Below are 14,323 nucleotides of genomic sequence, written 5' to 3'. Positions count from 1 at the left end.
AGCAACTGGCCCTATCCGTCCCCAGCACAGCACCCCTCCAGCGTCTGTTGCTGCTGGGGTCTATCATATGTTTCCTTTTTAGACTGTGAGCCCTTTGGAGACAGGGAGCCATTTTATTTTTATTTATTGTTTCTTTATGTAGAAATAATTTCAAACTTTTTCAAACTTTTGAAGAAAAGCGGTAGATAAATATTTGTTGTATTCATATGCATAACCAGCTCTATAAGGGCAGGGGTAGATGTGCCAGCCAGCCACCAGCCATTCTGGATGCAGCAAATGTTTCAGAAAGTGTCTGTAGTCAACTACTGAGCAGGGAGAAACTTGGAGAGGCCCTCCTCCTGAAGCAAGAGCAACCAAACCCGCAAGCAGAGTGAATTGTTCCCCCCACCAACTGCTATCCCTGCCTGGTGCAAAATTGGGCGTGCAGTTGTCTAGTTTTGCCCTCCCGCTAGATGTCCGTGGTTGACGATCTTGGCTCCCCAGGGGAGGAGAGCTGGTCTTGTGGTAGCGAGCATGAACGGTCCCCTTTGCTGTGCAAGGTCTGCCTTGGTTTTCATTTGGATGGGAGCAGTGATCTCTCTGACTTTTTTCATTTGTGTGCACAATGAGTTTTGTTCTGGGCAGCAGTATCAAGGCAGTGTGCGCGCACCTGCATTCAGAGTGGGGCCTTCCCGATTCAACCTGAGCAGGATCTAAAATTAGCTGAGCAGACAGCAAAAAATGTGTGAGCACACATGTGCACGCGCATTAGGGAACACTGGATGGGAGACGACAGGGAGTGCTGTAAGAGATTCCCCTTCGGGGATGGGGCCACTTGCCCAGTGCTAGGGCATGTGCATATTTGCATGCAGAAGGTCCCAGGTTGACTTCCTGGCAGCATCTCCAGGCAGGGATGGGAGAGACTTCCTTTGAAACCCTGGAGAGCCACTGCCAGTCAGTGAAGGACCAGGCGGCTCAACTTTGGTCCTCCAGCTGGCTTTAGACTATAACTCTGAACATCCCCAGCCACAGTGGCCAGTAGGGATTATGGGAATTGTAGTCCAACATCTGCAGGAGGGCCAACATTGTGCAGCCCTGGTGTAGACAGTACTGTTGGAAGAGATTTTCAACTTGCTTGAGCAGCGAGCACTTAGCTAGTATAGATGGTGCTTTCGTGACTGGTACGTCCTCTCCCATTTCCCTTCGCCTTGAGGATATCTCACATTGCTTGAGGAATGTCTCTGTGTGGGGAGGGGAAGCCGGGAGCCAGATCTCTTCAGGAGTATGGGTGAGGAATATCGCACATGGGAGCAAGATTGGAAACTTCAGAGTGAAAAGAAGTGCTTTGGCTTGTATACAGTGCGCAGGTGTGGAATGTGTGTGTGGCTCAGTATATAAGGGGATGGAATTTTCCAGAAGGGGGCCAGCCACACAAAGAAGGCGCTTATTGCTAGCACTGAAGGGATAAAGCTTGTTTGAAACTGATACTGGTGTCTGGTGAAAATTACCCAACCAAGAAACGAACGTCAGGGAGGATCTCTCCCTTCTAACAGTAATGAGCTAGATGGACCCAGTGGTCTGAATCGGCTGGAGAGCCAAGATTGCCTGCCCCTGCTTTAAACAGAAGTAGGGGCTGGCCAGCAGCTATGAAGGCTGCTGATGCTGGCCAGTGCCTGGATGATGAACCACATGGGTGGGAACGTTCACCCTTGTAGGCTGTCGTGAATTTTGTCATGGAATTCCATTATAAACAAGGATAATGGACTGGCAAGTATAAAGACTGGCAAGTGAGGAGTGGTCCACACTGGATGGACTTGAGCATGTCCCCTCTTTTGTTAGAATGAATGCTGTGCACATGCGCATCCGCTCACACACGTAGTTGGTGCCTATGCCTACCTGGCCTGGGGTATAGAGCACTAAAGGACTTGTGTATAATGGGACAGAGTTAGGACAATCTGCAAGACAGCTAAGTAATGGTATTTCTGTGTGCTTTTGGAGTGCCCCTCCTTTGAGATGGCTGTGGTTTGAGCTGTGAGTTTCGGATTCTTCCTCATTGCCTTGATAATCTCCCTCAGCTTCATTGTGTATTCTTTACATCGTGTATTGTACAGGAGCTTCCTGATGCCAACTCAGATAATGCTGAGTCTTTGAAATCCCTTAATGACAGTGGCTGACAGCCAGACCAAGTTTCCCAGTAGTACTCCTTGGAAGCTACTCTAAAGATATACCCAATTCCAGTAAGAATACTCAGGAGACTGGATGTTGTCCACTGTCCTGACTGGGAAATGCAGTATCCCTGATTTTGAAATAGTTCTGTTTCTTTGAATAGTTGTCCCTAGATCCATACTGCCCCAAGCAGTAGCAAATAATGACAGCCAGCTTTCGGTTTCCAAATAAGACTGCCCTTCTTTTGTGCATGTACATATAAAACTTATTTGTACTGATCAGTTTATCTTGCTGGTGTGTTAAAGAATTGGAAGTTCCTGGTCCCCATTATCAACCCAATAATAGAGTAAAGTTTTAAATAATCGTAATAATAGAGTACAGTTTTAAAAGAACTGCACTGGCTGCCGATATGTTTCCGGGTGAAATACAAAGTGCTGGCTATTACCTATAAAGTCCTTAATGACTTGAGACCGGGTTGTTTAAGAGAGTGCCTCCTTTGTCATGAACCCTCCCGCCTGTTATGATCTTCTGCAGAGGTCCGGTTACGGGTTGCCACCAGCTTATCTGGTAGCAACTCGGGACCGGGCTTTCTCTGTGGCTGCCCCAGGGCTTTGGAATATGCTCCCTGCTGAAATAAGAGCATCTCCTTCTCTGTTTGTTTTCAGGAAGACCCTCAAGACTTTCCTGTTCTCGCAAGCTTTTAATTAGAATTTTAATAACTTTAATAATTTGTTTTATATTGTTTTTATTGTGTGTTATGTATTTTAACCTGTGGTTTTAATGCTGGGATTTGTACACTGCCTAGAGATTTACATATCAGGCGGTATAAAAATATGATACATACATACATACGTACATGAACTGTAATGCAGTATTTATAATGCTTGGCCTCTGAGGACAGATTCAGATAAGAACATCCCTGCTGGATCAGGCCCAAGGCCTGTCTAATCCAGCATCCTGTTTCACACAGTGGCCCACCAGATGCCTCTGGGGAGCCCACAGGCTGGAGGTCTGTGCCTGCCCTCTCTCCTGCTGTGGCTCCCCTGCAACTGGGATTGCAGGGGGAGCAATAGCAGATATCTGCCCCCTGACTCTTTCACTAAATTGAAAAGCAGTCTCAGTGTGTTTGGTAAGAGCTAATTGATTCAGTTTTACGTGATATGTATTAAGTGCACACTTTAATATGTTTGTATTGAGTTTCACTTGAAACCTGGCTATTTTGGAGAAGAGAGATTTATTATTTAAAACTCTGAAGTAAAATAAAACTATTTATTTTAGTTTTAGTCTTCTTGTTTAAAATAGATTTAGAAGGAACATCCCTCCACCCTTTTATGGAAATTATGGAAATACTAGTCAAAGATTTGACTAGTCTTGCTCAAGACTGAGTTGAATTTGGGACGTGGACCTGGTTGTCCAGGTGCTGGCTGAATGCTGCTGTGGTTATATAGCACATTACTGTGGTACCTGTTACTGTGATCCTTCGTCTTCCTCTGCCCTTTGGCTTTGGAAGGTGTCTAGAGCAGTGTGAATGCAAAGGGACAACATTTGTGTTGGAAATTGAGTTTCCCCGGTGTGGCATGCCATTCCTTGAAAAGGATGCTGTGCTGATGATCAGGAAAGATGCAGGGCATGTACTTATTTTGGCTTTCACTTGCTTTTCTTTGTTGAAGAGAGCCTTCATGTAGGAAAAGAGCAGCTTTACGTGGGTCAGGCTGCTTCCTTGTGGAAGCAATCCTTGCAGCTTCTGCAGTGGCTTTAGCTAAGAACATGTTGACTTTGCTGGGCTGGTCTGAAGCAAGAGAACTTGGGAAAAGGTTAAGAAAGGATCAGGTTTTGCCTGAAGAATCAGCTGCCTTGTGATGACAAAGAGGAACTGTGTGTGTCCTTTTAACAGTGAAGAAAGTTTGCAGAGCATGTGAGTGACCTGCTATGGCTGCTTGTGGGATGGCAACTTTGGAAAACATGGCTGTGTTGCACATTCTTAACAGCTTGTTTCATAGCTTTGGGTGTAACTTTTCAAATGTTTGTATTGCATCATAAAAACATGGCTTTTCATGGCCAGCTTAGACTGTTATCAGGACTGGCTCAAGGTTTTTTTTTTCCAGGATTGCAATGTCTGGTCAACTGAACAATGAAATGAAGCAATTGAAAGGCTCCTCCTGTTAGCACTGCTCAAGTGCAGTATTTCACTTTCGTTTACTGTGGTATTCAGCCTCGTGCCAGCCTCCAGAACGGCACTTAACAAATCCCTCTCTAAGGATGTTCTTCCTATGGTTTCCCTAACTCGTTTTCTGCCATTTGAGCTGCCAGTGAACTGTAAGAACAGCTAGTTCATGCAAACACGGGTTTTCCTATAGATCAGTGACCCAACTGGCAACATTTTACTTAGGGTGTCTGTAGAAATCCACGTAAGCTGCTGCTGGCATAATGAAGTCCGTTTTCAAACCTGAGAAGCTGTCAAAAACAGTTTTCATAATTCTAAAATGTATTGGTATGTTTCCTAGGCAATGCACAATTTTTGATAACGAATTTCTTCTACGTTACAGGCAATGTGGCACTAGACAACTTGCAGATAAAAGAGAATGCGCTGGTAAGCAGTTTTTGTCAACTAATAAGCAAGTGCTTGTGTCTTTATTTTACGCGCAGGAGTGCAGTTCAGTCAAAGGAAATACAGTTAGCAATAGCGGCTCATCATTAACGATGCAGCTCTACCTGATGAATGGCCAACCTGCAGGCAGAGAGAAAGGAACCACCCCTGAGCTGCTGCCAGGAAGCAGAGGCAGCTGTGTCTGCTTGGGGGCACCTGCTTAGGACAGCCACTACTGACAGCACGTGCTTTTTGAGCAACAAAGGAGCTGGATTAAAAAAGAACTTAATCCTGACTGCTGGTTTTGGGATTGTTCTGTTAGTTGCATGCTCTCTGGAATATTTGCAATTAATAGGAAAATTATGGGTGCGTCCGGTACACAAAGTTGACACGCAACTTTTCTGAAGAGAAGTTATATTCTTCACATTCCTGTACTGCTAAAATATGTAGTTTTGAATTTTATATGCTTGCATAATTTTGTGTTTTTCTTTGAAGCAAAATAGTGATTAGGAAAACAGTGCAGGGGTGGGGGTGGGAGGGTTAAACAACTCTCCCCCCTGCCCCACCCCAGGGCTGCTGCTTTGAGCCCTGATGGTTGCTTTTTAAAAAAGGTGTGGGTAGATCTAATTGAAGATCTCCCACGTGGTGTTTGGCCCTTGGTGAGATTTGTCAAAGTCAGTGACTAACAAACATCTAGATTAATATTGCACATGTGTGCAGTGGGGGAAAAGCAATTTCCAGCGTGTGAAATGTTTGTCTGGATGTTAGCTGGTAGCACAAAACCAGCTTATTTCAGTGCAGGAATTGTGAACCAGTGCTCCTAAATATTCTTGGAATCAATACTTAAATGTGCTTGTTATTTAGGTATGAGGTAGCCTTTCTGGTGGCTCCTGTGTTTGGTTCCAGAGAGCTCTGTTTGTGCTCTTGTGCTTCTGCATTACAGCAAGGGCAATATCAGCCTTGAAGGAAGTCCAAAAGTGTGTTCATTCTCTCTCTCTCTCTCCCTCCCCCTCTCCCCAAAGATTACAAAACGAAAGAGCATTTTGTGTGTGCTCTCTTGCTTATCAGCAGTGGTTACATGACTTCAGTGCAAACTGCAGTAAGCTCTCTTACTGGTTGGGGTGTGTGGGTGTGTAGGTAACGTTTTCCTGTCTGTTTCTGAATGTTTGACAGATCTTTCTATTAGATTCTCTTTTCAAAATAAAAGAGAATCTAATAGAAGACATTAAGAGACAGTTGTTGTAAGATGCACCTGACATATTGTGAATGTCCTCTTTCCCCGCCTTCCACCAGAGTGAATTGGATGTACCTTTCAGAGTAAAGGCTGGACGAATCGGTAAGTTGAGTTTGGAGATTTTGAATTCTGGTACTGTCTGGCAATTCATATTCTTGCTTTCTAGCGTGAAATAGAGAAGAATCTTCAGAGCATGGAATATAGGAAACTGTCTTATATCTAGTCAGACTGTTGGTCCATCTAGCTCAGTGGCAGCAACTTCTCCAGGGCTTCAGCTAGAAGTCTTTCCCGGCCCTACTTTCCTGGCCATATTTGGGATTGAACCTGGGTGAAAATCAGATGCTCTGCCACTGATACTTATAAGTATCACTGAGAAGTACTATGGTACTTATTCATGGACACTAGTCTATGTATGCAATGTTTCTGATTAGAGATTTTTTTATACTGTTGGAGTAGTGCAGGAAACACTTGAGTAGCATTTTGTTTCCGTTTTTCACTTTTAGACACACCTGTGCTTTCCTCTAGAGAAGGAGCAAAAAGGGAAGTAAGCACTAGTGTTGTTCATGTCCTAGATCTGAGTGTGCATTAGGGCAGGGGCTGTCAAACTCCCCAGATGCTGTTGGACTTCAACTCCCATAACTGTGGCCAGGAATTATGGGAGTTGAATTCAAACTTGGGGCCCCCAGATATTGTTGGGGAACCCCTGTGTTTGGGCTTATTGAAATTTTATTCCAGGTGATTCTTTCCTGGAGACTGCTGTTAATGCTCCCCCAATTTTAAAATGTGACTTGCTGTTCTGGGTGGACGAAAAACATCTGTTCATGTGATGGACTGTGAGCACTCGTTACTTAGCAGTGGAAGGAATCAGTTATGAAACATGTCTATAACTGAAGCAGAATCTAGGCCTTCAGAACTGACAAGCAGGAATCTTGCAGTAGGAAATATTGGCTTGCCAATGGGTTAGACTTCTTGTTTTGGAGGATTGCTAATTGAATTGCTAAAACCAGAAATGCACAATTAAACTGCAAGTCTCTAGCTTGGCTACACTTCTTGAATTCATATCATTTAGTGGAAAATTGAGAAGTGTAGTTTACTTTTAAGACCGGTAGGGGCTCCTGCTTTTATGGGGCATGCACTATAGGTATAGGGAAAGGCGAAGTCCAAGTCTGTGAAAGTGTGCCAGGATAGTCTTGAACTTTGAATGCTCTGTTCTCCTTCTGTGGAGATGTTTGTAATGACTTCCCCATGTGACACTGAAATGAGCAGTACCCTCTTATGAACAGCGTGGTTTTTATCCCAGAATACACCAACTCTTTGCATTTCTTCCCAATATTCTACAGAATAATGTACTTAGCATTAAAAATAAACAAACACCCTACATTAAGTTAATTAAGGAAGAAAGCACACATCAAGAGTAGTAGCAGGATACTTCTTCCTTTAGCATGGAATGGTTGCCTAAATACGTAAATGATTCATCACTGACACTGCTGCCCTCATTTAGTATATGCCCTGAAGGTGAGTCAGGAATCAGTCTGAAAAGAATGTTCTCTGGCTGAAACGGAGACTTAAAACTAAGGTGCCGTGGATCCAGAGGGAGCACTATCTAGTGCTGGGAGGTTAGATAGTTGCTTTTCAATAACGTCTCAAGAGATGTATCTAGAACAGCAGTTAGCATCTTGGACTACATTGTTATCAGCTAAAGTTTCTTCCGAATCACCCACCCCTGCTACATCTTGCTCTGGACCAGTGTTCCCTCTAGCAGGGATTCCCAGATGTGGACTACAACTCCAATAATGCCCAAGCAAAAGCCATTGCAGCTGGGGATTCTGGGAGTTGTAGTCAACAACATCTGGGAATCCCTGTTAGAGGGAACACTGCTCTGGACCTGAACTTACACCAATTAAAAAAAATCTGTTGTCTTCTGACTTAATTCTGGAGAACCCATTAAAGTTCCGTTTTTCAGCATGCAACTAAGTTGCCTTCTAGTTTGCAGCATTGTTTGGGTTAATTTGGGGGGGGAAATCAGCCAAACTATCCTCTGGCATTTGAAGGAAGTTATATTAATGATTCTAGGGTATTCTTGTGAACATTTGTATGCCTGGCTATATGATAGTTTGGTGTAATTGATCAGGTGCATTTAATTTGATTCAGTAATGTATTGTAGACTTGCATGTTGATTGTATTTTATTTGTATTGGCATATGGCTGTAACAAAGTTGCTACTACTATCTTCATCCAAATAGCTGATATACTGCACAACGTTATGTGCCTTGCAACATAACTTTTGTCCAAGAGCGCTGCCGCTCTAAATCAGGGGTGGGGAACCTTGGTCCTCCAGCTGTTGTTAAACTACAACTCCCATCATCCCCAGCCACAAATAGGCTGGGGATGGTGGGAGTTGTAGTTCAAAAACAGCTGGAGGGCCAAGGTTCCCCACCCGTGCTGTAAATACAGTGAATTGCGCAAACACAATTGCATCCTTGATGGCCACTGGAAATAAGGGCCATTAGTTGCACAACTGTGTTGGCACAATACTTGCTTTTCGTGCAGGGAGCTGCACAGTGTCGGCCCTTCTGCACATGTTGGACTACCACTTCCATCATCCCTGACTATTGGCCACTGTGGCTGGGGATGCTGGGAGTAGTAGTCTGAAAACAGTGGGAGGGTTTTAGTTGTGCAGCCCTGGCTTAGTGCAACTGTGGTCTCGCACTACCGCACACATGCTGCATTGCGGGGCACACATAACATTGCACTGAATGTCAACCTATATCTGTTTGCAGTTTGCAATTTCTACTTGTGAAATGCCTTTATATGATAAACCTACACATTATAAATAAGGCAAACCTGTATAATTTCATCGCAAACCACACTCTTAATTGCATGATCTGCTCATTCAGTCTTCACTCATTCATTATGAAATAATCGTAAGATATACTTAATTTTTTAGACAAGCTAACTTTGAAGATTCCTTGGAAGAACCTATATGGCGAGGCTGTAGTTGCTACACTTGAAGGCCTATATCTGCTCGTTGTCCCCGGGGCAAGTAAGTGACCTGTGGGAAATTCCCAGTGGGGGAATGTTAAGGCATGGTGGTGGTGTTCCATAGAATTGATAGTGGATTGCACATAATAGTGTTTCATCATAATGTGTTGTTGGTGTTTACACGGGATTGAAGGACAAGATAAAGTTTCAGTTAGAATTATCTGATTCACTTGTCCGAGCGGATTATATGACTGTGCACATTTGTAGTTCATCTTGATTTATCTTTGGCAATTCTGTATAAAACTGCCTGGCATCTACCTTACTGGATATGGCCCACTTGCCTTACTCCATATATTGGCCTGAATCTGCAGCCAAGTGTCCCTTGTTGAAGAGACCCATGGTTTGGAGCTCAGCAACATGCAGAGGGCCTAATCCTCTCTCAGTCCTGGATTGCTGTAATCACAGTCAGTTCCAGTACAGACATCATACTAAACTCTTGCTATAGCAAGCTATGTTAAGGGGTGGGGGGATATGTGTACAAGGAAGGACCACAGCATGTTTTGGGCTCACATGTAAGAGTGGCAAGAAGGATGGAAGAGCTGTTGGTTCCTGCCAGGTGTGCATTTCCACTGCCATTTCTGTGTAGTGCAAACCTGTAAATGTCAGGTGGAGAATGTTGGTGACTCACCTTGGCCTGAAAATGTCATGCCGACTTCAAATGTTGGTTAAGAATGTCAGATGAATATTGGGCTCGAGTATGTCTCTGACATTCTCCATCCAACATTTCCAGGTTTGCATGGCATGGAAACCACAGCAGTAGTGGGAATGCACACCCGGTGGGTGTGCTCTTCCTCAAGTATTTGCCATTGTTAAATGTGAACCCATCCAGAGAGAGCGAGAGCATACACACAACTCGCGTCTGGAGAGAGGAGGGCAGTATGACTTGGTCAGGAGAAGGTGGTAATGGACCATGTCCCATCCAGGGCATCCTGTTTCCACAGTATGCTGTTTGACTAGATCATGGCTTGTATGTTCCTTCCTTGTCTAGGTATTAAATATGATGCAGAAAAAGAAGAAAAGTATCTACAGGATAATAAGCAAAAGGAACTATCAAGAATTGAAGAAGCCCTACAAAAAGCATCCGAGAAAGGTATTGTATAATGCTTGAGGGTTCTAAGATGATGAGTTTGAAGAACTTGGGATGAGTGTTAAGAACAATTCTCTTGGAGTAAGCTAGGACTGGAAAAATTTGAGGGACAGAGTTACCTGGGTGCTTAGAAATCTGACAACGGAGGCCAGCAGCAGGGGCAGCAATAGGGAATGGGAAGGGAAGGCATGGATCAGAGGGCCCATCTGGCCAACCCCTGAAGCCCCAGCCCTCAGGAGCGCCTGCTGCTGCCCACTGCTGCCAGGTAATCTCCACTTTGGGCCCTGGCCACCTTACTGAGCGCTAGTAGGCAGCAGATGGGGGAGCAGGGGCCCTGCATGGCACTGGAGAAGCCAGCACTGGGCTTTGCTTCAGGGCCTCCTGCTGCTTGGTGCTCTCCCTGGCCAGGAACTTTGAAACCTCGCCCTGAAGAAATTACTGCCATTCTCAGCATCCTATGTGGGGAATTTGTGTTCTTGTTTCTGTTCTTCATGTTGTATTCAAATGGAAGTTCCTTTCCGTTATACTATGCGTGTGTGTATAAATGTTTGGAATTGTATTTCTGAGAGTTGAGATGGTAACCCTGTCTACCTTATCTGTGTATTCAAGTCTATCTCAAGGTTGACTCAGCCTTCCATCCTTCCGAGGTTGGTAAAATGAGTACCCAGAATGTTGGGGGGCAATATGCTAAAATCATTGTAAACCGCTTAGAGAGCTCCGGCTATTGACAGTTGAAAGACTCTTACATTGGACAATCCAAAAAAGATCATTGCACACTCCTTATCAAACCAATTGGGAATTTTGGGCAGATTTGGAAATAGATACAAATACCTGCTAGCCAACAATAAGTTATACAAGACCATATGCATGGGCAGCTATCAGGATTTGCAAATTGTTAGCTGGAAGTCATTGATCCTCCCTTGTGGGCTAGGAGGTATGACACAGCAGATTTAAGATCCTTATTCATATTTGTCCCAAATATTTTTGTTCCAAATACACTCAGCCAGTGTGCCTTTTGGTTCCCATTCTTGTAATCTTATGCAAGGACCAAACTGATGTGTTTTGCGTTCATTGTGTGAGGCTCATGTTGTCTGCAATGGCAAATAAAATGACAATCCATGTTAACGACTGTCACCAATGACAAATAAGAATTTGTTAGTGTCTGCTAAATAGTCTTTCTAAATATTTTGAAAGTTTCTCTCTCTTTCAATGTTACAAAATAATACTGGTCGTTCAGTACCACCAGTAAATAGAGCTTGTTATTTAAAAGTGTGTGGTTTTTGGTTATTGCTGTCACATGGATGAAGGAGCTCACTCAGGTTTCATCTACGGCTTGGAAAATATTGTATACAAGGACACCAAACCTGGTGGGTATGCATAGTTAGTTACTGTATTAGAGGAGATGGGAAAAGGCAGCTTGAATGATGGCTGATCCACCAAAGTTAACACAAATGGAACTAGATCAATGTTGAACCATACCTGAATATACAAGTGACACTAGAGAAGCTAGTAACTCCTGTTCAGGTACTCTGAAATGCAATCATGCCTCAGACTCTTAAATATATCATATTTCACAGGTTGTGCTTGAGAAGTGAGTTGGATAAACAAGCATGCAAATACTGTGATACTTGCATTTCAAAAGAAGAAAAGGATGACATCATTATGCTTGTGGATGTATTAGTTTCTGAAGCCTTTTCTAAAATGCCCTCAGTACTGCAGTGTGAGTCCCTTTTTCATAAGGGAGGTGTTGGCCAGTCCTACACACCTTTTATGTGGTAGCAAGTTCAGATTATTTCCAAAGAAGAGTTTCTGGATCACCACCTGAGTCTTAAAAATAGGCTGAAACAGGTTAAACTTTAGGGACAAATAATATTGTCCCTTTTTGTTGCTGCTTTTTGTGGCTGTTTGTTATAGGAGATAAAAACTGTTGACAAAAACAATTGAACTTGTAGGGTGAAGAATATTTAGTATTAAATAAATTTGTTGAATTCAGAAGGGAGAGAGAACCATGTTCTGAATCACTTGATGCCTTGTACAAACATTAGGCACGATTCTTCTATTTCACCAGTCCCATGCCAGTTGAACATTCTCTGATTCTCTATCGTATTATGTGTACTGATGCTCAGGGCTCAGAAAATCCACTAGTCTACTTGTCTGTGCCAAGTGAAAAAACTCCTGATGCATAATGTACCAACATAGCTAGAGAAACCACCCGATGAATAAATTTTTGGCTGGTGAACAGAATCAACATTTCTTGATTCCTGTTGATTCATGATTACATAGAACAAGTCAATTACTTGATGGTTAAGCGTGTGTGAGAACTTTTGGTTTCTTACAAGAGCAATTCTAGGCTGCTGTCTACAGAGCGTGTATCATGTTTTCAGAGACTAGGGCTTAGTTGGAGGAAAAACGCAACACAGATCAAAACAGCCGCCAACGATGTCAGCCGGTGATTGTAAGGTAACCCAGAAGGAGAAATGTTTGCGTAAATACCCTTGTATGCTCTTCCAAAGTTGTAACCTCCAAGTATTAGTTGTATAGCTTTAAGTATTCCCTTCCCCCGTTAGAATGAGTTCTTAGCTATTTGCTTGCTTGGGTTTTTTTGGTTTTTTAAAAAAATATTTCACATTTCATTTATTTATTTAAAATATTTATATTCTGCCTTTCCAAATGCATTTTGTCTTTTGACCCCAATTCCTTACAAAGAATAAAAGGTCAGTCTATAATTAATAAAATATTTTAAAATAACAAACACTTAGATTACATCTAAAGCAGACAAGACGAAGTGGTAGCATGCAGACCTCCTCTCTTCTAGCAGGGCTGTGGCCGGTGGGGGCTTCGAGCTTCCCTAAGCCAGCAGCGATGGCTGCTTGTCCTCTTCCCCCAGTCCAGGAGTGTGGCTTGCAGGGACTCTGCATTCCCATCTTCTCAAAGCGCACAGCTGCCAGAACTCCTCCTCCCTGCTCCTGTAGCAATTGCAAGACTCTGCTAGCTTGTCCTTTCCCTTCCAGTTGTGCTCCCGCTCGCATGGCCAGCAAGAGCCTTCCATTCATCAAGATTCTGGGGTTTGGTCCTGATATGGGCCACCATCACCAGGAACCAGGCCAAGAAGCAGCTTTTCAATAAACTGTATATTTGAAGAAATTGTATCTATTTTCTGCAGCTATCTAGGGAGCCTTGGTGCAGTTATTCTTGTAGCTGCTGCAGCAGTTCGGAACTGCGTCCTTGTGCACTAGCTGAGAGGACTGAGCAGCACCTGTGCCTCTGTAGGCTGCTGGGAAGTCTTGAAGCAGCCTGTGGAGGATTGTGGTGTGTGGCTGGTTTTAAGGATGGTGTCCCTCGTCCCAGTCATGCACAGCAGCAATTCTGCAATTTAGTTTTAAACTATGTAAGTTAGGTTGAAGGAAGCAATCTGACACAAATGTCTCCCTAGTCTTAATACAAACTTGCATTAACTCCACCAGTGCTTTGGATTGTAGTCGTTTGCAAAACTGGTTGACTAGAAAATTAAACTTGAGGAATAATAATGATTAGATTAGATTAGACTTTAAGGTGTAGTTTGTAGAAATTTTGCTAGTGTTGCACATAAAATACTTGTTAAACTTGGTTTAAATGAGAGCTCTCTCCTTGTTTTCTTTGTAAACCTTTTTCTGTGTTCCTTTGTTTCTGTTGCTTGCTTTATTACACTTGCCTAACTTTGATTATCCTCTTTCTGTAAAATTGCTTACATTGAGAAGGACGTAAGTCTAAAAAGACTAAAAAGCACTTTAAGAAACCCTTTAAAGGTCACGATCGCGCAAAAGGTGGGTAAAAGTACCATAGTGTATTATTGCATGTTCTGTTTTTGTAAACGAATAAAACAAATCTGCAGATATCTGTCTATCTGACTTTATTAAGTATTTTTCTAATCCAGCTCTCAGGCTGCTCAGCCTCCCAAATTACAGTTTAAAAGCGAGCAAATAAAAGGCTTAAAAATATTATTTATGTTGGCATGCAGTACGTTGGTGAGAGACTGGATTAACTGCTGTAGTTGCTAAACAATGTCCGTTTGAAAGTAGAAATGGAGCAGTTCCCGTTGATGTGGAACTCTTGCTTATGGATTGCTGCCCTGCAGGGATTGGTCTTGAACAAATGGGTCAAGTCCAACCTGACCCAATCTGATGTGGGATGCCAGCAGCATTGCCACAAGGTTTTTAGGGTGTGTGTGTTTTTAAGGTTGGGACTAAAGG

The 14,323-nt window shown here is 43.2% G+C and overlaps 1 protein-coding gene across 5 annotated transcripts in view; it reads left to right on the top strand.

The window, feature by feature from the left end:
- Nucleotides 1–14,323, top strand: part of VPS13C (vacuolar protein sorting 13 homolog C) — a 136,403-nt gene that overhangs the window by 837 nt on the left and 121,243 nt on the right. For 3 of the 5 annotated variants that reach the window (XR_008311401.1, XM_053272120.1, XM_053272119.1), the window contains exons 2-7: nt 4,692–4,735; nt 6,026–6,068; nt 8,913–9,008; nt 9,996–10,097; nt 11,402–11,461; nt 13,832–13,897. Coding sequence is in view for 4 of the 5 variants with exons in the window: in XM_053272120.1 (XP_053128095.1) it covers nt 4,692–4,735; nt 6,026–6,068; nt 8,913–9,008; nt 9,996–10,097; nt 11,402–11,461; nt 13,832–13,897 (411 nt within the window). In the remaining variant the exon portion in view is untranslated. The remainder of the gene's footprint in view (nt 1–4,691; nt 4,736–6,025; nt 6,069–8,912; nt 9,009–9,995; nt 10,098–11,401; nt 11,462–13,831; nt 13,898–14,323) is intronic. The other 2 variants (XM_053272121.1, XM_053272123.1) reach the window with 2 other exon arrangements.

Source organism: Hemicordylus capensis, chromosome 10 (genome assembly GCF_027244095.1).
Source record: "Hemicordylus capensis ecotype Gifberg chromosome 10, rHemCap1.1.pri, whole genome shotgun sequence".
NCBI lineage: Eukaryota > Metazoa > Chordata > Lepidosauria > Squamata > Cordylidae > Hemicordylus > Hemicordylus capensis.
Note: the sequence above shows the minus strand (reverse complement) of the source record. Positions and strands in the feature narration are given on the sequence as shown.